The sequence below is a fragment of the Caretta caretta genome, chromosome 2, assembly GCF_965140235.1.
Source record: "Caretta caretta isolate rCarCar2 chromosome 2, rCarCar1.hap1, whole genome shotgun sequence".
Lineage (NCBI taxonomy): Eukaryota > Metazoa > Chordata > Testudines > Cheloniidae > Caretta > Caretta caretta.
In genome coordinates, this window is record NC_134207.1 from 180236769 (window position 1) to 180261158 (window position 24390).

A 24390-nucleotide genomic window follows, 5' to 3' on the forward strand; every position below is an offset into this window, starting at 1 on the left:
GCCAGACAAGATGTCTGATGGATAGCTGCCTGTCCTTCCCCAAGGGATGAATTTTGGGATGGGACTGAAAATTCTACCCACTGACACACACAGGAGTGAGTTAAGCCTAGAGGATAGTTGGCATAGTGAAGTAAAGGGATGATAAAATGAGCCAATGGAAAATGAGTGAATTTAACCTTTTCCAGTGTACAGGTCTAGGGAGGAACAATAATTAGGGTTAGGGCAGAGAACTGGGAATCAGGTAACCTGTGTTCTATTCCAAGTTCAGCCTCACATTTTCTAAAATACTTTGGGCAAAGCCATTTTAAGCCCTCTGTCCTCCAGGTTCCCCATCTGTAAACATGGGAAAAATAATACTTACTGTACTTGATTGCCAAGATCAGATCATTAGTGTTTATAAAGCTCTCTGAAGTCCTCAGATGGAAGGCACTGTGAGAACTGTATTATTATCTATCTAGTTGTAATCTTAGTAATCAAGCTGGTATCCCTAATAACATCAGTAATTCAACGAGAATGAGCAAACCAGACTTAAGAACTGGCTATGTGGTTTTAATAGCATGGTAGTTGTGAGTACCAATAAATCATGGCCCTTCTTTGTCACTCAATATTGTTTCTTATAGCAACAAGTTATCCTCCCAGAAACTACTGTTGTATTAATTTAGATAAATTTATGGGCCTAAAGAGTTAAAGGTGTGAACATGACTCTGAAACTGTCCAATATTAAACAGTTTTAAATAAGGTTTGGGTTTGATATACAGACCTCAGCCTGCTTAATACAATGGGAATCACATTAGGCCGTTCTTGCCAAAGGTTAGAAATGTATTGATTGGAACACATGAAAAGGGAAAAGAACAGAAAAAAATCAAAACAAGGCAAAAAGCATTGAAATTGACTGATTATGAAAAACAAACTTAATCAAAAACCTGTCAAAGTTCCTTTGCAGAGACGGTAAATACTGGTTAAAGTCTCTTTTCAGTTGAACAGTTCTCCATGGAAGGGAGGAAAGTGTTATTTCTGTTAAATATTGAGTCTTTCCTGCTTTTAACAACATGGACAGACGCAGAAGGAAGAGAAGAGATAGAACAGTAAAGATCGGGGAAATATGGCTTTTGTTGATGTTCTTAGGATAGAAGGTGACTGGTCAGACATGGATGGATGCTTTGGACTTGCAGGTTGGCTATGATAGCGGATGTTCTGGACTCTGGCTCACTTCCCTGTTCAGGGATGTCATCCAATTGGTCTGGTCAAGTTCCTATCCTTCACTGGTCCTTAGGCTGAGCATTTCTGGATGGGCCATCTCATTTCACCATGCTGGTGCTGTGCAATACAGTTAATCTCAGGATCAGATGAAAAGCTGAGAGAAAGAGAGAATAGGAGGAAGAGGGTTCGGGATGAAAAGGAACATGCAAGGAGGGGAAGACACAGCAAGATTTCACCTGTATCAGGCTGGTGACCTCACTGATGCAGCAATGATCATCAAGCATCCCCACTGGCATATCAAGGTCTGGTGTCACAGCAACAACCCTTCCCACAGTGATGGCACAAAGTTTTATTTTTCTCCCCAAAAGTCTCTCTTTTTTTTTTAAGGGCCCCGAAAAGGTGATGAGTGGAATAATCCATCCTCTGTTTATTTCGCCCACCAATTAGGCCTAATATCCAAAGCATCAATTTTAGTCCACTGATTTCTGATCCTCTATTCCTCTGGTTTACCAGTCACAATTTTAACACAGTCCTTCAGTGGCATCAGTAAACTATTTTTGTTTAAATTAGCTTAATCTTTCTGTCTTCTTCTCACATCTTTTCTTAAGTAGTTTTATGTAACAAGTCATGGTGATAATTCTTGAACCATTACCCACTTTTTACCAGTTAGGCTAACAATTAGGGTAAATTTCTACACCCAATTATCACAACACCACCCATTCTAAAGAAGAGTTTTATCAGTGCATGTATAACATTAGATGAAAAATTAAGGGTTTTGTGCCCAGCTCTCAGCAAAGGGCCCTAGACTATGGAGCATCTCTACCAAGGGAAATCAGGCTCAGCCTAAGACTAACAGTGTTGAGGGCAAAATGCAAGCTGCCCAATTTTGATCTGACCATTTCACTAAGGAAGAAAAAATTTCTCCACATATATGCACAGACCCACAACTCTACAGAGTGCAGAGTTAAAGTTCCATTTTGAAATTCCTTTCCAGTTTTTTAAGTCCCGGCTCAGTACCTCGATACCAAGATAATCATTTTTAAAGGCTCTACAGGCCTTCCTCGCTGTGCTTTCTTGATTTAAAACTGCTTCTTCCTAAAAATGATTAAAAGGTGTAAGAACTTGCACTTATATTTTCTTTTCATTTGTTTATAGGTATTTGGAGCTGGAAGACAAATAATGCATTTTTATCAGCTTAACGTTTCTTGTGTCCTAACCATAAACATGGTGTCCTCTCTTTTTCTTATTACTTAGCACCATTTTGCATGGGTCCTGTTTTAGTTTATCCTTTAGTGTAAAAAACAACTGAATCAAAACATTTACCAAACCTACCATGTAGTAAAATAGCAACATGCACCTGCACTGCTTCACACACCTCCTATAAACCAACATGATGCCTTGTAAAGCGGAGATCCCTAAAGATGGTGCATCAAGCTGAAAACTAGCTAGCTATGGCTGTGGTGGGTGTGGCAAGACACAAAAGGAAAATGAGATCTGTTTTCAATTGTTAATATACTGGTTGCCCTTCTCTCAGCCTGGGTAGTATGGTCATTGGAACCATATAGCTGACGGAATATCATTAGTTCCTTTTGAAGGTCTCATTTAAATCATTTCCCTTGCCAGCAAAGTTTTACCATGGCGGCAGTTATGAATGGGACTCCTGGAGAGTTGCACTGGATACATGATGAGCGGCCGTCTATGATTATTAGTTCTTTAATTATCCTTTTGACATTAGGAATCATTTTACAGGCCTTCCTAGCTAGGCTTTCTTAGTTTAAAACCATTGCTTCCTAAAAATAATGTAAAGGAGTAAGTACTCGCATTTGTATTTTCTTTTTGTTTTTTAGAGATTTGGAGCTGGAAAAAGGTTATTAAAACACTCTGATCATTAGTATGTTAATGATCTGGTCCATTTTAGCTCCTTCAATAACTCCAATGCATAGTCTTTGATGATTCTCTCCATGTTTCATATTAATTGTCCTTATTGACACCATCCACTTACTCATTGCCCAAAGGTATTGAGACTGTAGTAAGGGCATGCCGACTTTCAATAGGAAGAAAGGATATTTTTAATCATAAGAAATTGCTAGCTATGTTCTCGTGTACTGTCCAAAATTGTAAAACTGTCTCATGAATAGATGAGGTTGCTATTAGAGCTAGAGATTATATCCTGATACTGTATTTAATAGGAATGCCTCTTTTATGAACGAAAAGGACAAGTTGTTCCAGTGCTGAATGGGGGCAGGATATGTTTTTTTTAAGCATTAGGTTTGAAACATTTCTGGTAAAACTACCTAGAACCAGAGGTTCAAATCCAGGGAGAATTAATTCAACCATACATTCTTCCAAGACTCATAAATTGAATGCCAAGCAGTTTTTTATGGGTCCTTCATATAAGACCATATAAACTGAGGGCCCTGTCTGCTCTGGTTTCTCGACTACAACTTCCTTTCTCCCCAGTGCTGTGCAACACACTATGTGCTGGTTACCTGCAGCCCTCCATCCCAGGGATAGCTGTGTTTCAGTGGCACTTTATGTACATAGCACGAGACTCTAAACCCAGGCACACAAAAGTAAATCAATTAACTCTGGGGTTGCTCCAGATTAATTTTGTGTAATTGAAATTAGAGTCTCTCACCATAGTTCATAAAGTGCTCTGAGTTCTTTCAGGAGAAGGTGCTACATAAATAGAAAAATATTTGCATTTATTATTTTCCAAATATTTTTGCACATTTGCTGAGTGAAAAAAGCTAATACACAGTGAAAAATAGCTAAGAGAGGGGATCACATGCACAGTTTAAAAATCTATGATGTTCAATCATGTCTCTCCATTAAGTGATTGTTTAATTTATTTTAAAGCAGGGACAGTGGGACTTATAGGATTCCTAAAAATGTCAGGCTCATGAAGCTAGTCTGGTACTCTGGGACTGTGTCTATACTAACCTTTCCCCTAAAATTTCTCACCATGGGTGCCACTCCACTGGTGATAGATATGTTGGGAATGGTGATGTAGACAAGCCACTAGGCAGGCACTAGCATTTTAACCACCATTTTGTCCAACCTTGCTCAAAGTTTTAGGCGAGTCGTAGTTCAGGTGTAACAAAATTGCATTTTTGACAGCATACTGTGGAATGTTTATTAGAGGTGCTGTGGTACACTTGGTACCTGGCTGGGAGTCTGGAGTTATTCTTTCAAAAAGGGAATTGGCAGCCAGTGACCTTGTATGTTAGCTAGTATTTTAGTCTGGCTCTGCCAGGAAATATTAGTGGTAGCAGTTCTTGGCAAATATTAAGAGGAATAATAACTGAAGAAGCTGAAGATGGGAAGAAGTATAAATATACTTGGGCTCCGAGAGAACAATATGCATTTGTGGACGTACAAAGTAATGACTTATTTGTTATCTAGAGCAGGGATTGGTAAGCCCCTAGCTGGCTGGGCCAGTTTGTTTACCTGCCGTGTCTACAGGTTCAGCCGATCACAGCTCCCACTGGCCATGGTTCACCACTCCAGGCCATCAGGGACTGCGGGAAGCAGCAACCAGCACACCCCTCGGCCCGCACCGCTTCCCGCAGCCCCCCATTGGCCTGGAGTGGCGAACCACGGCTACTGGGAGCTGCGATGGGCCGAACCTGCAGACATGGTAGGTAAACAAACCAGCCCAGCCCGCCAGGGTCTTACCCTGGTGGGCCACTGCGAAAGGTTACCGATCCCTGATCTATAGAATAAGGCTCTTGGTGATGTAGTTATTGAAACCATAGGGAAATTATTATTATGTTCTGTAACACAGTAAGTGTACATGGTGTTTTATAACGCATATCAGAAGGCAAGGGCCACAGTTTTCAAATGTAAATAGTCATTTTTGGGTGCTCCATTTGAGATGTCTTAAATGGGTATGGTTCTCAATTACTGAGCACTCTGCCCTTCTTCCAAACAGTCCCCTTAAAGGCATCTCAGGTTAGGCACCCAAAGTCACTAGTTTCTCTTGAAAACGTTAGCCTAAGTCTCTTCCCAGAAGGGTTCTTGTTTAACACTGGTTTTCGTAATGGTGGCTGAATGAAAAAGAAATGCTGCAAGAGGACCAGTTCAAAGACTCTTCTTAATTATGTGAATTATTGTGAACAGGCAAAGTCCTTGCCCTCCTCAAAACACATCACACATTCTTTAACCATTACACAATACTACTTCCCTGCAGTTTACCATATGAAATGAATAACTTTTCTCCTAAACTATTGGTGGATGAAGATGGAAACAGATATTAACCTTTTTTAATGTATTATTTTGTCAGACAAATTTTGGTATTGTCGATTATCGCCCAATCACAAGGTCTTGCACTACGGAGACTTGGAAGAAAGTCCACAGGGAGAAGTTCCTCATGATTCTTTGCAGGATAAATGTAAGTCATGTAAAGGTGCTGGCTCTTCTGTTAGTTAATTTTTAAGTTACTTATTTGCCTTTAAGACGATGCAATGTAAATATCTCCATTAATGGGCCCAGTATGCCATGCCCCTCTGGTTAAGGTATATCTTGTCATAAGCATTCTTCTCAAGTACAGTCCTCTGGGCAGTCTATAAAGTTTGTCAGCCTGCAGTGATGGTAGAGCTTGAAAAGTGTGTATTTTTTCAAGGCTATCCAATTGCAACTCTACCCAGAAGGATGTGACCGATTCCAGTCAATTTATGCCGACATTTGGATTGTTCACCTCAGTTCTCTTGTTTAGCTTCATTTTGAAACCCAAAATAAGCGACCAGATCTTGTCTTTGCGAATCCATGGGTGGCATAGATCTGCTCTTGTGGCCCGGGAACTTGTGAGATCTGGGTTCAATTCCAGACTCTGCTACAGCCTTCTTCTGTGTCCCTGAGAAAATTGTTCAATCTCTTATTGCTTCACTTCCTCATCTGTAAAACAGGGATAATAATTCTCCTCTACCTCATGGGGGTTGTAAGAACATACACATTAATGATTAAGCAATATTCCAGGACTCCATGATGGGGGCAGGCCACAGAAATATTTAGATAGTAAGCATGGACATTTTTTGATGTGTTCATGTATCACTCTCAAGTTTTGGAAAGTGTGCATGAGGAATGCATACTCTGGTTTCAGATGAGTCCTCTTTTGAACTTTTAGTTTCGAAATGTTATGTTTCCTACATAGTAACACAATTCATTCTCACTGCCTCATCAGACTGCGGATGTCAAATAAAATCAATTTGGAATAGTAAACACCTTTTGTAAGTGAAGACAGCTGTTCCTGCTCCTGTAAATGGTCTAGTATCTGGGAGATAAATCCATGATGGAGAGCAGATGAAGGTCTTTTTCAAAAGTTGAGACAACTAGCTTGATTATAATGGTTGCATGCGCTTAAATGATACACTATTCTGAGAAATGGGGTAACTTCTCTCTTTTTAGTGTGGGTTATGTGTCCTCCTCTGTGCCCAATCAACAGAGCATGTCACTCTTTCACAGATCCCATCTAGGGAACGTAAAGAGAGATTTTCAAGAGCACCTAAGGAATTTAGGAGCCCAAGACCTATTGAAACTCATCCCCTTTTGAAAGTGTCCCCCTTAGCTTAAGACATAGAGGCTCAAACTGTAGCTCAGGAGGTCCTAGATTTGGTCTTTGATGATGACCAAGATAATAGTCATGACACATCACCCCAAAAAAATGAGACTAAAACTTAAAGAATGGGTAAGAAATCATTTCCTTGTATTTTGTCCTCATTAGTAATAAATGTCATTCTTGGCATTATCGTATCAGTCATCTGTGAGTAAAGTTCACACAAGTTTATTCTGCTTCCTTAGTGAAGTAAAAGAATAATTTTGCAGACTTTGGGAATTTCTCCAGCCTGAAAACTGAGAGAGAAGTAACTTAATAACCTAAACTTCTTAATTGATTAATAAAAATAAATCAGTGTAACACAAACCTTTGGGATAATGAAATCAAAATCTTTGTTCTGCCCCCATCCCATAAAAATGTCTGTGTGCTGCTTTGTGTTGGCCTGGAAAGATGACACACCTAACTGGAGTCACATCATAGTGGCATTTTACAGTCACTTTCACTTATTTTCATTGCTGTACAGAATTGCCTCAAGCTTGTTTCGTGCTTTTACTGGAGTCCTTTGTCAGAATCTAGGACAGGGTTTCTGATCGCTGCACAAAAGCATTGGTGCTGGGAAAAGCTATTTGTTTGCTCTGCAGTTAAAGAAATAGGGCAAAAATATTACAGTAGCTTTGGAGTGAAAGACGAGGCAGCAAACCCCACTCTTGAACTGTGGCTTTAGTGACTGGGCCCCAATCTCCATAAAATGTGTATGTCAGATGACCAAGTGAATTAGATAGTGACAGAATTTGAGGGAGGGCCACCATTTCTTGAGTGCCACAGACTTTTCAGGCTCAGGGGGACACATAGTTTATCACAGCAGCCATTACATTAGAAATTAATTTAAATGGAACATGAGAACCATCCAACTCATGTAAATAGAGCCCAATAATAAGGTGCTACTGTTCTACACATGCCATATAGAACTGGCTTTGGGAACCTACAAAACCTGTGTCTAAGTGCAGTCGCCCTAGTTTTCGAGTCACCCTATAATGTGGGACTACAGAGATTTGCTACCATCTGAATATACTGACCTACCCTCTCCTAGACATAAAGATTACTGTGCTCTCCACTGCCAGCTTTGGACAAGCCTTCTTGCTCCTCCTCCAGTGAGCAAAGCGGGACACACAGTGGTCCTTCTCTCTTCCCATTCCCCAGTGCAGAAGGGGGAGAACCAGAAAGGGGATGAGGGAAAGGAAAATGAGACTGAGGTGATTTGTAGAGAGGGGAGTCCTGTTTAGATGAACTGGTACCATCAGTTCTCAAAAATGCCTTCTTTCATATCCAGCTTGCTAGGAAACTTGATCCCTTCCTCCCAGATGAGGACCTGGCCACAATAATCCATGCATTGGTCATATCCAGGCTGGATTACTGTGACTCATTGTATCTGAAGGTGAATGTGAAGATTACGCACAGGCTCTACCTGGTACAGAATGCAGCTGCCCACCTCTTCTATGGCTTAGACTATGTCAGACCCATGATCAAGATCTTCCACTGGCTCCCTGTCAGTGCCAGTTTTAGGCCTTGGCTAATTTTCAAAGCGATTAATGGATCAAGCCCCAGCTACATCAAAGACCAAATTTTGACCTATGAATTACCATTACAGTTGTATGCTTCTGAGACAATACAGATCACAAAACCCAGGGCAAAGCATATGAGATCTGGGAACCATAATTCTTGGTACAGGGGATCCGGCTATGGAACAACCTTCCAGATGAGATCAGGTGAATTCAGTCTGACCATCTTTAGGAAATGTTACAAAGCCTTCAGTTTAGAGAAAGTCTTTTCACCATAAGTGATACTCACAACTCACACACCCCCTTTTATTCCCAAATTCCTCCCAGCCCCTCAAAAAACCTACCCTAAGCAGAGTGTTGACGCTAAAAAGAGAAAAGTGCCAATGACTCCATGGAGTCCACTAGGGACTTTGCTACGGGTATTGCTATCTTTGCTATGAGGAAGTTGCTTAGGTACACGAGTGATGGGTGGCACTATAAAACCCTAAAGTAGACAGAAGGAGGAGACGTTGAATAGATAACCCCAGGAATAATTTATGCTGCTTGTGGTTTACTGTATGTAAAAAAAATCCATTAAAAATTGCACTGTATTTTAATATTTTGTGTTGTCTTTTCAACCATAACATTGTGAGTGATACAACCATTTGTTGTCTTGACTAGAGAAGACACACATATAATACATAAAATACGTGTGGCTGCTGAGTCCATCGGGGGAAAAATGCATTCTCTACTGTAGCATTTCCGTTAGAGACTCTAAAGACTCAAGCAATGACAGACTTTCATGTTATTATCCTGCTCCATATGATCCTTTTCCAAAGTCACAAGATAATGGGTTATTTATAGATTGTAGAAGCTTTCTGTCATTCACTGACTATATTATATTTAGAGTATATAGATTTTCCATAATGTAATTACTGCCGGAAAATTGACTTCCACTTGAAGCACAGTTGCATTTATCTCTGTGTTCTAGTGACCTCACCAAGTTTACTCCTGCAGAGACTGTGACAAGTGAAACTTTTCAAAACTTTTTTTAAATGAACTTACTTTAAAAATGATTTAAAAAAAAAAAACAGTGATGGTTGGTCATTCTAAGCTTTATATAGTTTCCCCATCAAAATCACGAGAGTGTGATTGAGCAACCAGTCATGGATGAAGTGTAAAACAACATGAAAAAATTATATCTAAATTAATAAGACAGACACCTGCTCTGTGTTGTCTAGAGCAGTGGTTCTCAACCTTTTCATTGTGTGTGGACCACTTGAAAATTGCTGAGGGTCTTGGCAGACCGCTTAATGAGCTTTCCAAATATTTGTACCATTAGCTAAATATTGTAAAATGCTTTGGATAAAAGCGCTATATAAAAAAAACTTAATAACCATTAACATTTTTTATTCTACAAATGAAAGCACACAACTCGTATTTTAAGATCAGTAGTCTTACCTTTCTAGTGCAATGGATGTGCCCTCTCTCCCCCGCCACGGCAGCCCCCGAGCTGGGGCTGGGAAGGAGGAGATTCTCACCCCAGCCACAGAGCTGAGGCTGGGAAGGAGCACTGTCTCTCTCTGGCAGCCGCAGCCCTGGAACTGGGGAAAGTTGCCTTTTTCTCTGGCCACCGCAGCCCTGCACATCCCAAATTCCTCCCACCCTCTCTTCTGACTCCACTGCCCCCTCCCACTTACCCCCTATTCCCCCCAAGGCCACCACCTCACCTTACATGTGTTTCTTCTCCAGGGTCCGGGCACCTAATTAGTGGAGCCACGCCTGCGCGGCTCCACTAATTAGGTGGGTGGCCCTTCATTCTTTTGTGTGTGGCCACCTAGGCGTGCATCTTAGAGGGTACTATCCACGGACCACCTGTATGGAGCTCGCGGATCACTGGTGGTCCACGGAGCACAGTTTGAGAACCTCTGGTGTAGAGGTGTGAGTGGACATAAAGCCTACACACATCTACACAAAATCCATTTTCCATCAAAAGCCTCAAAAGAGGGAGAAAGCAGAATCCTAGTTCACATTTCCATCTGGACCTGTGAAACTTGAATCCCTTATGTTAAGGCTCAGTGATGCCTGTTTCAGTTGTTTTGCTTAGTTTCCTTTTTCACAGCAGACTCTGGTAATGGCATCATAGCTGGAATTTTTGACACATCAGTTTTGTCTCTTGTTTGACAGCACAGCTTTTACACATTTTAGTTACACTCATTTTCTTTTTTTTTAATGCAGTACCTGTGGCAGATATAAAGGCAGTTGTGACAGGGAAGGACTGCCCTCACATGAAGGAGAAAGGTGCTCTTAAACAAAATAAGGTATGACTTTCAAATTATTATAAATGTTCACTCTGCAGAGTACAAAGACTGTGAATTTGACCTTTCCTGAAATAACTGCATTCTGGCTTTTGCAAATCCATTTGTACGTGAACACACACACAATCACTCACACTCTATTTTTCTGTCTTTTTCTGTTTTGATCTAGGACCATGTGAGTCAAATTATTAGACAAGCATACTTGGGTGGGCTCAACCCTATGTTTAACTTTCATGGCATCTGTGCATTATGATAATTGTGGATAAACACAACACATACGGACAAGTGATCAGGTGGTGCTGGCTTCTGGTGGGTTCCATTGAGTCTAACAGAGTAGCAATACCTATTGATGAGTGGCCTAGCAATGTTACCTGCTGAAAAATTATCCTCATTAAACAAATAAATTGTGCTTACCATATTCTCTGATGAATCTGTCACTGCATCCCTGTCACACAGCAAAGATACAATTTATATCCAGTTTATAGTAATTTCAGATTGAGGTGTGCTAGAAAACCCAGGTGTGAAATGGATACTGATGAAAGGATGCGATGTGATATTTGAATTTTAAGGAGGCGGTGATGCGTTGAGTGTTACAGTGGGATTGAGAAGAGGAGGCAGTGTTCAGATCCAGCTTAGGTTTAGGATATTTTTCAGAGTTTGAGGTCAAGAAGCTGAAACTAGCACTAGTGTTCAGGTTTCATAGTGCTAAAATCTTGAGCTTTTTTTTTCCTTTTTTTGCTGAGAAGTTAGTTCCCAATTATGAGAGCTTGGGAAATCCAATGATCTTGGGAAAATTCTGCCATCTTTAAAGGTGGAAATCCCTTACCAACAGGTATATTCATGAGACTTCCATCAATATGTGCTGCAGATGAATGTCAGTGGGGGAATCAGACCCTCACTGCTTTGGATCTGACTTGAAACCACAGGGTTCTAGCCAGGGGATTTGAATCTGAATCTATCAATGCCTGACATTAGGAATATTTTGAAGTTCTGCTTTTGATCCACCTCTAGTTGTGATGCTTAGAAAGATTCTGAAGCATAAAATATTAAAAATAGGATTTCCTACCTCAGTAGTGTTTAATTTTGAAAACAAAATGTGTGTGTTTAATGTTCATGAAAGCGTAGGACTAATGACAGATCTGGAGCCAGGCACAGTGAGGACGGGTGCAGTGAAAGCTTCCCCATGTAACCATTACAATGTACCTTTCTCTGTCCATCCCTACCTCTGGTCTTTTCCTACGATGAGAAGGAGATGTGGACAGGTAGAGACAGCTGAAACTAGCTTTTCCCTCAGTAACTGATTCTAAGATACTACACTGATGAGGGCTGGAGGGACAGACCATCTCAGAAGCTCTGTTTGCGTATGTTTCCCACACAGGTAACTAATATCAGCTCTATTTGGCTTATAGAGCAAAATAGTCATTTTGAAATATAGAGTGTACCCTCATCTTCTTTCACTATAGAATATTCCTGATTGAAAATGAAAAGCCTTATCAAATGAAAATCAAAACCACACAACAACAAAAAAAGCAAGGAAACATTTTCCTGGTTAATTTTCTGAATCAGTACACAAACACACACATACCCACAATAGATTTCACACAGCTCCTACTTATTGCTGCATCTGAGACATCAACAGCATTTGGCTGTGGCAACTATATAATATATATGAAGTATTTTTAGTGCTTCCTTATCTTGGCATTCATTTGTCCACAAAAACAAAGACAGAAACCAGACAGTGGGTGATGAAAATTTGTCATCTTTATAAACAGCAGTGTTTAAGTAGAGTTTAATGCTAAATAGCAGGGCTACAGATTTGTATGCCCTCAGCGGTCAGTAATGCTCCATTTCCTAGGGTAAAATTGCAATGGACTGGCATAAAGCTGCTAACCAAAGATGTGGAGATTGGGAATTGATAGGTAACATAATTACATCCATAGCTGTTGAATTCAGTTTTTGGTACAGACTGTAATAATCTTTGTCATTACTCCATTTATTATGTTGATTTTTCCATGGCCTCATTTTCTGCTTTAGGAATAACAGAATTTGGAAGATGAGTTCTTGTGTAATACAAACTGTATGAACAATGTCTGCAACATTTTAATAGTCTGTGCAGAATATTGCAGCACTGCTTACATAAATTTTAATTTAATTTAGTTTGACATCTGAGAATCATGTATCAAAATCTCACAAACCCTGTTTTCTTTGTATTTACAAAATGTGGAGCGTAGGTTGAAGTTTCACAATTGAAGAGAGGATTTAAAAGAACACCTTCATCAAGTTATGACATATATATATATATATATAAAAATAACAAGCACCTTAATGTGTATTCATTGGCAGAAAAGAAAATTAATGAGAGAATGAGAATGTTACACACAGGAATAGAATTGGCAGAATGTTCTTAACAGTGGCTTCATCATTTCTCCATTGGCCAACATCAGCCCTTATTCTTCCAGTGGGATCATTTAGAAATAAACAGGAACAAAGCTGAACTGGAATTTTGATGCCATGTGAAACTGGAATGGCTTGATAGAAGCAGTCTTGAATCCATGGTTGTTTAGTCTTGCTCACATTTTAAATTGGGTTCAATTTTTAAGGCTCACTATTAGGCTCATTTGTGCTTCTCATATAATATTAATATATTTTATGCCAATGAATTGTATTTGATTTAGAAGGCATTTAACGAGGAAGTATGAGACACATGTTCATCTAGCTATGGGTATTCCCCAGCCATCCCTTCCATTTGCTGACTTGGCAAGTTTAAGAACTTAAGAACAGCCATACTGGGTCAGACCAAAGGTTCATGTAGCCCACTATCCTGTCTTCCAACAGTGGCCAATGTCAGGTGTCCTAGAGGGAATGAACAGGACAGGTAATCATCAAATGATCCATCCCCTGTTGGCCATACCCAGCTTCTGGCAAACAGAGGCTAGAGACACCGTCCCTGCCCATCCAGGCTAATAACCATTGATGGACCTATTCTCCATGAACTTATCTAATTATTTTTGAACCCCATTGCAGTTTTGGCCTCCACAGGATCCCCTGGCAATGAGTTTCACAGGTTAATTGTGCGTTGTGTGATGAAATACTTACTTTTGATTGTTTTAAACCTGCTGCCTATCAATTTCATTGGGTGACCCCTGGTTCTTGTGTTACGCGAAGGAGTAAATAACACTTATTTACTTTCTCCATCTGTGGTGAATTTTTAGTGAGCAGAAATTAATCTAACTTACATTGTTCAGAAACGTGTGTTCTCTTTAATTTCATCTTGGTTATCACAGAACAAGAACACCAGCACACATTCTAGGTAGTATACTGTGGGAACCATCCTGCCCTGGCATTGACTTAAGATGATTTAATAGGCCTGTGGTTCCCAACCTGTGATGTGGGCTGTAGGAACCATGAGACCACTCAGGATGAGGTGGAAGGATGCTCACATGGTGGTTTCAGCTGCATGTGACCGCTTGTGCTCCTCAGCCTTAGGCAGTGGCAACATAACAATTAACCAGTAGCAAAGTGATCTGAAGTTTCAGATCAACCAGAAAGTATGTATAGGGTGTAATTTAAAGTTTGTAATCCAGATTCTGGTCTTGTTACACCATTGTAAATATGGAGTAACCCCACTGAAGTCAATGGAGCTACTCTGGCTCTGTGTACCTGTGATCAAATCTAGTCTGGTATATCTGCTATAGCCACCATAGATTCACAGTTGTTTCATTTTTGATCCTCAATATCATGAATGTAGGAAGCAGCGCTCCTGTAGCTTCTAGAAGTATAGGAACAACAGTTGTATGCCTCTCTTCTCTCCTTCTTCAAGAGAGCCAATAAAGACAATTAGTGTTATGAGACCACTGACCAGGAAGCAAGGGGGTAAAAAGAGCCTGCCCCATGATATGGAGGGGAATATTTCTGAATCCACCAAGTAGAGGCTACACTAGTCACTTCACTAATGACCGTTAGTATGCGGTAAAAACTAGTCAGAGTTGATACTGAGACATGCTACAATAATTGATATACCACATCTACTTGCTAGTCTCAGCATATGGAAATACCACAGTGCCCTAGATAGCAGTGTGGTCACTGTTGATAAATGCTAACTATTTATTCACATAGGCTGGCATTTTCAAAGGAACTTGATTCCCATTGACTTTCAATAGGGGTTGCATGCTTCCCTGTCTCCCTTAGGCTCCTTTGAAAATTCCAAGTTCAGATACATAGAGGAGAAAACTGATCATCTCTTTCCAACTTCCCCCTCCCTCCCTCAAAAAAAATCTTATATGAGATATTTATAGCTGAACAACAAAAACAGTAATATCTCAGATAGATGCAGCTACTGCATAGGAGGAGCTAACATTTTTTATTTGTAGCACTTTATGCTAAGACCATTTGAAAAGGAAAATAAGAATGTGAACCACATTGAGAAACTTATTAATTTATCCTTATTATTACAGTATTTCTTAGACACCAATTATGTACCCAGTGTTGTGTCAGAGTTTATAATATAGCTCTAGAGCTTACATGGACTTGAAACAGGTATGACCTGTGCACACACACACACACACAGAGCGACCGCCCAACCCAAAGATCTTACAATCTGAGTAGACACACAGATAATGGCATTTTTGAAGAGCAGAGCATGGAAGGTGGAAGTTATTGCCACTAGGTTTTGTGGGACTCTTGAGTTCTCAGGAGGGGTTCAGAGGAGGAGAGGTAGGAAGTTAGCACCTGATTTGGGAGCCTGTACAATGCAGAGAGGACAGCATGGAATAAGGCACTGAATCTGCAATGGGAAAGAATTGAATGAGGCAGTGAGGAGAGAAGCTTGGGCTGGAACATGAGGAGTGGGGAAGTGAGAGTAGAAGGAATGAGGGTAGAGATGTAGGAAGGGGTGGAGTGGTGGAAAAGTTTGAAGGTGGTTATACTGTGGCCCAGATTCTTGGGGGCAACAGTGGAAGTGTAGGTGAGGAGAAACACACAGGTAGCTTTTTCACCATGTTTCTGCCTTCCTTCCTTATATTATTCAGGGAAACTCTGTGTAGCTACAGAGCTGCTTTATGTTACACCAGCTTGTAATGACTCTCTAAAGGGCGTTATGTTAGTGGGGATCATCAGAGTGCAGGTCTGTTTGAACACTCACCCCTCTTATCCCTAAAATGCCCCCTACACTAGTGGGGGTGGGCCCTGAGAGGAGGGTGAAGAGTCAGCTATGGCAGCCTTCTGTGCTCCTTGGAGATTTTCCTCTGTGTGGTTGGATCCAAACCCACATGGGACACATTTGCCCATTCTGGTTCCCATGGCGACCAAAATGGCAGAAATCTCCTGAGAATGTATAATTTTGTAAGATTTCCAGCATCAATGATAGCACAAATACCACAAAATGAACTGTCCTTGTGAGATATCTGTCTTATGGGTCTATGCCTATGCGAGGTTTTGGTGTCTCTGGTCTCAGACCCTAGCCATGGCATGGCTCAAACCAGAACCCAAACTCTAACCTAAGTTGGAACCCCACACTGTCACTGCTACTCATTTCAGATTTTTAGCCTTGCCTAAATCCCATTGACCCCAGTGTTGGTTCCGTTGTTGTCAGTGTCTCTTGTGATACGTTGGCACCAAGGCAGTATTGGTTGGAAGTGAAGTAGAATTTCAGGTGAGTATCATTTTATTCTGGTGCGTACGGTAAAGTATTTCAGATTTCTTCAGAGTTGTTGGGAGGGAAGAGAGCAAGGTGTGAATGTATGACTCTTTCTTATGGACTTCTAATATGGGTTTCTTTGTGACTGTGTTCTTCCAGGAGGTGCTTGAGCTTGCTTTCTCTATATTGTATGACTCAAATGGCCAACTGAATTTCATCGCTCCTGATAAGCATGAGGTAAGTAGAGGTTAAAGTAAGGGGAAACCAGGGTGAGGTGGGGTGGGGAACACAGCTGTCCTGCGTCTCTAAAGATCATACGTTTTCGGAGACAGTCTTTTTGTTCTGTGTCTGTACAGTGCCTAGCACAATAGAGTCCTGGTCCAGGAGTGGAGCTCCTGGTGATACAGTAATACAAATAATAATAAAACAGAGAGAGACCTCTCCCTCTTCTGTTCTGGGAGAGCTGTGCTCGCTCATAACTCCCCCTCCTCCTTTCCTGGTGTGGTAAGAGCTCCTCTTCTTAATTCAATCTACCTTAATCACTGGAAAGTAGGTAATTCTCCCAAGTGAATACAAATAAAACTTCAGTCTTCTCCTGTGTGATCAATAATCAATTCATACAAGATTACAGATTAATCAAATTAACCTCAGGATAACGTCCCTGGCCTGTACTGTCAAGACTGGTAAACACCAACAGGCATCATCAGCTAGTCTTGACCGCACTCCCATACCATCAGTGGAGTTTATGGATATAAACACATTGGCCTTTTATGGTACTGAATGGCACAGCCCCCCGTTCTCAGTTTAATGTTGTTAAGCATGCCCCGGCACACAACACTATACATTCTGCTGTATCCACAGTGTGGGATGGGACATAGCTCTGTGAGCTGGTGGGTGTTTGTGCAAATAAAAAAGCAAAACAAAACAGCCCACCCCCAAAGAAGCATACACCTTGGAAGATAATGGTCAATTTCCAAATTGACGGTGGAAGCATCACAAATGATTGTCTCAAAGAATTTGGGATTTCCAGATATAAACTTAGAAGGATGCTTAGCACAAGAAATGACAACTAAAGTGCATTAGGTATGCAGCTTTCACATTTGCAATTCTGGCTAAAATCTTTCAAACAGACATTAATTCTAATAGAAGTAATGAGTTGTGCTCATTTGGCTTTTCCTGAGGATTAATTTTTCAATGTCACTTAGAAGCTTTTTCGTTCCAGGAAGTGATCTGATGGCAAATGTTCAGTTAAGAGAAGTTGACAATAAGGTTTCTAGAGCTCCCAAAGCTTCAGCTACTGTTAAGAGTTACTGTTTTAGACAAGACATAGTCCTCTTGAACCTCTAGACACACGTTGCGTTCTTTCTGCCATAAATTCTGCAACAATTTAATTATAGTCCATGTTGGCTCTTAGGGGCGAATTATCATGGAAATTAGTAAATATTTCAGTCACCTCCACTGGAAAATGCAGCCTCTGACTACTGCCATCTTCTAATGAACCAACACAGGCCTTGTAATCTTTTCCCAAATATCCTCCTCTGTTTTTACCTTCAACTTTGTCCAGGTTCTTTAAAACAAAATTGGCATGCCTGAAAAAGTCTGCGTTTGTGACCAGAAAGGCAAGGGCCAGTGTCAGGGCAGGGCAGTGGGCAGCCAGTGTGCATGGATCAGTTACCAAGTTGTAGTGAGGAGACGAGTAGCGGAGTGGGGGGTTGAGCCAGGTCGGGATGCTAGGAAGCAAGAGTGAGGCTCTGAATTGCAGACAGAAGGCAAGTAGCCGAGCCAGACATGAACCGGTGTCAGGGGTTCACAGCAAGGCAAGGTCTGGAGGCGGAGGAAGCAGGCAGTCAGTGTCATTGCTCAGACAGCTCCCTATAAGGGCTTCCTGGTTTATATACAGACATGGGCCAATCAGCTGGCTGCAAGGGGCTGCCACTCAGGCCCTGCTGGGCAGTACTTCCTGCAGCGTTTAGCTTCACAGATTCCCCCACCAAAAACCCAGCCCGAGTTTCTGGTGGTGGTGCGGATATGTCATAATTGGTCTTAATTTTGCAGTGTTAACTTAATTTAGCAGTGTTCCCAACTTTTGAGATTTGTCTATCAATATTTAGTGTGTTTAAAGGCTTAAAAACCAGAAAGCAAATAAAATGAACCCAATTTTTTTAACTCATGATGTGTGAGCTACCATCACGGTTTTGGGGAGCCTGACTCATGATCTTTTAAATTTGGCAATCGAGCTTAGCCAGCTTTCAACGCTCATTGCTATCCAGAGGTGTGAACACTTTGTGATCACACTGTCATATTTGTTTTTCATTTGAATGCTGAGAGCTGGTTTTCACTGAATTCCCCCCCCCCCCCCCAAAAAAAAAAGGTGGATTATTCCCTCCCTGCTTTTTGACAGAGAAGGTCATGAGACTGGTTATAATTAGGTTTCACTGCCACTTCATTAAAATTAGTCTGTATTAAATTGAGTTGATTCTTCAGTGGCTCTTAGTCTGTTTTGTATGTTGAAAGAAATACCACTGAATCAATGCTGTAATTTTTCTACCAACTCAGTAGGATTTCTAGCAGTTCCTAAATTATATGTGTCTGATTAGGTTCACTTGCCAAAGTGGAGATGCGACAAGGAGTCCCTTTCTCCATCCACTGCGTCCACATAATAGGTGGCCAGAAGAACGTTGCCAGGAGCTGGAAGGGGCTCCAAATCGGTACTATTTGAACCAAAGGAGGACTATGGCTGCTCTGCCCTCACCAGCGCACTGCGATGCTTGCGCTGGTTACATCAGATGATCAGATGTTACAGGGAGAGCTTTCCAGTATGCTTCCACATGTAAAAGCCCCTCCGTTTCTTTTGCAATTATTCCTTTACTTCTCCTGATAAAGTGAATCCTGGCAAAACCATTTTCAATAAATCTTTCTTATAGACATGTTTAAGGAAACTGTGTATTTGCAAAATACCATGGAGTTGTGTGTTCGGCATTAATCTTATTTTCAGGTCAGCTTTTTTTTCTTTCTTGGAGGCCTGTCTACTCTAGGGAAAAAAATGTATATTTAAAACATGATAGCTTAGCATGATTTAAAATCCTATTGTAGACAGGGCAAGTTAGAGTTTGAAACCTTATTAGCTGGTCAGCATGAACCATAAATAGAGGCCTGCAAATGCGCAGATACCTGCAGACCATTTTTGCGGATAGTGGATCGGATGCAGATACAACCACACAGGGCTCTATTTCCCAGCGGCGCCTGGCTGGCGGCGTCTGGTTCAGACAGCCCAGGGGGGCGCAGCGTGCTCAGGACTGGTGGCCAGTAGCTGGGGCTGGGCAGCAGGTCGGACTCTGGGCTGTCCAGCATGTGCTTGCAGCGCCACTTCCTGTCCAGCAGCTCAGGCAGCTCCAACATTCCCACCATGGCCCGGCCCAGCAGCACTGGCCACGCTCCCAATCCCAGCCTGCCAGCTTCTGGGCAGCAGGTCCCACCGCCGACCATGGGGATTGGAGCAGGCGGGGCCCCAGCACCCCACCCCTCCGCCCCACTGTGATGCAATACGCACTGCCATGTGCCGTAGCTCGTGAGCACCCAGGAGCAGCACACAATGCGGTGGCCCAGGCCCCGAGCCCCCACCCTCTGCATCGCCCATTCTCCTTGAGTCCCATCCCGTACTACCCATTACCCCAAGTCCTCACCCTTCTGCTGCCTCTTCCCTGCAAGACCCTGCATCCCCACTCGCTCCTTTCCCCCGTACTCCATCGCTAGCCCTTGTGAGGTGGCTTGCTGATGCGGATACAGGTAAAAGACGGCTAGCAGATCGCGGGTTGATCCTGGCGGATGCGGATCCACATTTTTGTATCCGCGCAGAGCTCTAACCATAAATTCCCCACTAAGCAGCTAACACATTAACACTACAACTTGCCTTGTCTACATTAAAGGTGAAATCCTGGCTCTGTTGAATGCAATGAGAATTTTGCCACTGACTTCAGTGGAGCAGGATTTTACTCAAGGATTTTGAAGTATGTTAACTCTCATATTTTAAAAACACATGCTTTTTCCTAGTGTAGACATACGCTGAGATATTTTTTCTCTGATTCTTATCAGTATTCTTTTTCTTTTCTTGTGCAGCACACAATCAGCTGTAGCTATCTGTAAGTTTGGCTATAACTTACAGCACACGGTTGGCTAATTTTAAAGTCTATCCTTTGGCATGAAATCCAGCAGAAACATTTGTAAGATAAAAATTCAGCTATGGTTGATTTAATTTTTCCCTTGTAACTAGGACACATGAGTTCATGATTGAAATCTTTTTATTTTTAGATGATACCATTCAAGTACTTTTGTTCATAGTTGCATAAATGGTTTGTAGTAATAAATGGAAGTGACTGATTAGAAGTTGACTCTTGTTCACCAACCTCCCCTGGGTTTGTTGCTTATTTAAAACAGTTATTCAACTTATGTTTATCTCAAGCTGTCAGCTTTGGAGTGAGATTGCATTTCCTATTAAAAAAAAGAGAGAGAGAGAGAGAGAGAGACAGCAAGAGAAGAGGTTCTTTACAGGCCAAACAAAGCTGTTTAGAATTATGCCAGGATAACTTGACATTTAGTTTTTATGAAGGACAGAACATTGATTAACTTCATACTACTACAAGTAATTTAGTTTCCTGCTTTGGAAAATAGATCCATACATATTTATTAACATAAAGAGTGCTTATGTATAGGTTATATATGTGTGTGTGTGTTTGTGTATCCTTGTTCTTGTGTATGTGCGTTTGTATATACACATACTTAATATGTATTTGTACGCAACCTCACCTACATACAGCATGTAGTTTTATACTATATTACATATTTCTATACTAGATATATGATGTGAAATATATTTGATCAGATCAAATGTATTTTAAAATCAAATATATGATTGTGATAACACAAAAATTAGATATCTGAAAAGTCCTGGTAGGTTTTCTAATCCACCTCCCTGATAGTGCAGGATTCTTTCCATATAATACATATTTTAGTTTCCACAATATAATTAGCATTTATGGCAAATATATTTTTCCATGTAGGTAAATACTACATCAGCATGGGTCCAGTTTGACTCCCATTGAAGTCCATGAAAAGCTTCCCTTAGACTACATGAAACTTGGATCAGGCTCGTAATGGTTCATGATCAAAAATACATGCGTTGTTTGTTTGATTAGAGTGCGAAGGGAAGACAGAATATCACGCTACAAAGTGGCACTCTTGATATTGAAGGAGAAGTATCTTTTAGAAACTACTTGGTTTACTGTGTACAGTTTTCTAGTTTATCAAATATTAGAGCTGGTTGCATTTTTTTAGTCAGCATTTTTTTGAATTTTTTAAATAAAGGCCTTTTTTCAAATTGAAATTTTCACAAAGAAAATTTTCACTGTGTTTGAAATTTTCCAAACAAAAAACCACCCACACCGGAGCAATTCCCCCCAATTTTTTTTAAATGGAGTATTTTTCATTTCTTTCAATTTGTTTCCCAGAATTTTTGTTGCCATATTCTGACCAGTTGTTTGAAACGTTTACCTGTTTCACATTAAATCACTAGCTAATCAATATGTTTAAAATTAAGCCAAAGAAGTGCTTAAGCACATCTGTCTAGTTTAATTTTAGAGGTGTTCTTCAGTCACTGGAGCATAAATGCACTGGAGAAGATGCAGTTGGCTGATTTGTTTGCATGGGAAAGCAGGTCTGGACTTAATGGAGGTTTTTGTCTTCCATGGCAGTACTGTATCTGGACCGATGGATTGAATGCCCTCCTTGGGAAGGATATGATGAGTGACCTGACACGAAATGACTTGGACACACTGCTCAGCATGGAGATAAAGCTGCGTCTCCTCGACTTGGAGAATATACAGATTCCTGATGCTCCCCCACCAATTCCAAAGGAGCCCAGCAACTATGATTTTGTTTATGACTGTAACTGAAACTGCCCATTGAAACTCCCATTTAAACTGGAAAGATTATAACTGGAAAGATTAAACAAAGAGAGAGAGAAGTCCACATGTGCACATCTTGGATTATGGACTATGGTTAAAGCACTCACTTTTCTTTCCATTCCCTGCATCTTTTCCTTTCCCCTGATCCCAGCTCCCCCATTGCTAGTCAAAAACTACATTGCTTTAATTAACTTCTAATTGCAGTCCATTGGATGTGGCTAACGCGAAGACCACTAAGCAGCGTCCATCAGAGGAACTTTTACATTTTTAATGCTGGAATAGGCATTCTAAATAAAATACGATGCTTCCAAACTGCATGCCTACGAAACCAAACCTGGTGCTGCAGGTGCTTTATCTGGAAGTTGGGAGGTAGAGAGGAGAAGCAGCTACTGTAAGTGGAAGGTGGAGAGAGCGAGATTTTCCCAACCCATCCCAAGAGTCAGCTCACAACTGATTCCAAAAAAAGATGAAAAGTATTAACTGTTTAATCTTCTGCACCATCATCACTGTCATTATCCTTTACATTGGCAACAGTGTCTCCATCATCTGTGCTCTGCCAGAGTTCTAGTTTCCTAGAATGGGTAGTTTGCAGGTTTGTACTATAACACTGCAATGCTTCTAACTTCTTTTTTTGCCGTCTCTTAAATAGCCCTATATTTCTCCCGAATTACTAGCACAAATGGTGAATGAAGGCACTAGTTGTGTTCTCTCCCTGTAGCTATTCTAAGCCTCCGTTGCCTCTAAGATTGGCTTGATGCTATCCAAGGGTTTTTCTTTTTTGGTTCAAAGTAAAATAATAGTTTCCACAGATTAATGAAAATGGTGAGACATCTAAATCAGCATCGTCATTGCTACAGTGTTACAAGTTTGCAAGGGATTTCTTTTTTGTTTTTGTACAACGGGTTCTAACTTTTTGGTTTTGTTCTTTGGCCAAACAAATATATTTAATGAAAAAGAATTACATTGTGAGTTTATTTAGAGATGATGTTTTTATTTTTAATATCCATTGAAAACATTTGTCCGGGGAGGGTAAAATATCCAATATTTCCTTCAACTTTGCTGTTGAATAAAATCTGAGTTGTGATGATACTGGAACTTTGTTTTTTTTATTTGGAAGTTCTCTTTTACTCTCTGTCATTTCTAGCACGTCTGAGGCCTCTGCTACCAAGGGGAAAGGGAAAGCGTAACTTTAGGCTCTATGGTAGCAACATAAGCGTCTGATTATAATTACTATTTATTTATTTGATGACAAAATTGCAATTGGCAAGTCTAAAAATCTGCATTGCAGTGGATAGGTGAGCCTTTCTGAAAGGCGGCCATTGACAAATCTAAATGCAAAGCAAACCAGTACGACTACAGTCAATTGTAGGCCATTATTTTTAGGTTCTCATTTGCTGAAATATCTGAGCCCCACATGCTTCCCTCCTCTTCCCTGAGTGGAGCGAACCAGAAACCAAGGCTGCAGAGGCACAGTATGAGGGAGTGCTGGCTTTGTTTCACGTTTTTCCCCTTCTCCAAATCCTTTGGCTGCCTACCTGTAGGTATTCCACTGGGTCAGGCGCCAGGGATCTGGAGGTGCTGGGCCTGGGTCCTGGTGAATCAATCTCTAATGCAAAGATTCCACCACCTCCAAAATTCATGTCTTAGTCAATGTTAACTTGCATGGATTCCTCCTCTAATATGTGAACCCACGCACAGGGATTTTATCAGACCCTGTGGTGCCATGAAGCTAGATGGGTAAATTGAGAAACAGAACCTCCATGCAGACGGTCTGTGCCTCTGGTAGCTCCAACAACATCTGCAATTTTTGAGTAGGCCAACCACATTGACACCTTCACAGAATGGGTGGGGGTGGATCACATCCTAGAGATGGAAGGAGGAAGAGGAAACTTCATGAATTCAGGTATGATGGTCCTAAATAAGATACCTTCATATGGTTGTAATTGCAATATGCCTACTGTACTTTGGTCTAACAGGATAGAGATAAGATTGGTTTAGATGGTGAATGATGTTAGAAAAGAAAAGAGAATCTACAGATAAACACGAGAGCAAAACGTTACTGTGGGCCACGATCTGAGAAAAGATGAAAGGAAATTTCAAACTCATGGAGTAAAAGCTGGAGATGTTTAATGTAAGGAAGTGTTGCCAAGGCTGCATCATAGATAATCAGTGTTCACAAATGGTG

General features: G+C 41.0%; 1 protein-coding gene across 4 annotated transcripts in view; it reads left to right on the plus strand.

Moving 5' to 3' along the window:
* The window catches only part of ELMO1 (engulfment and cell motility 1), a 421610-nt gene extending 398316 nt beyond the window's left edge, over positions 1-23294 (plus strand). For all 4 annotated transcript variants that reach the window (XM_048839200.2, XM_048839201.2, XM_075125620.1 and 1 more), the window contains 4 exons: positions 5486-5593; positions 10531-10613; positions 16405-16482; positions 21993-23294. In XM_048839200.2, the coding sequence (XP_048695157.1) occupies positions 5486-5593; positions 10531-10613; positions 16405-16482; positions 21993-22193 (470 nt within the window). In that variant the 3' untranslated portion in view covers positions 22194-23294. The remainder of the gene's footprint in view (positions 1-5485; positions 5594-10530; positions 10614-16404; positions 16483-21992) is intronic.
* Positions 23295-24390: the final 1096 nt, after the last annotated feature.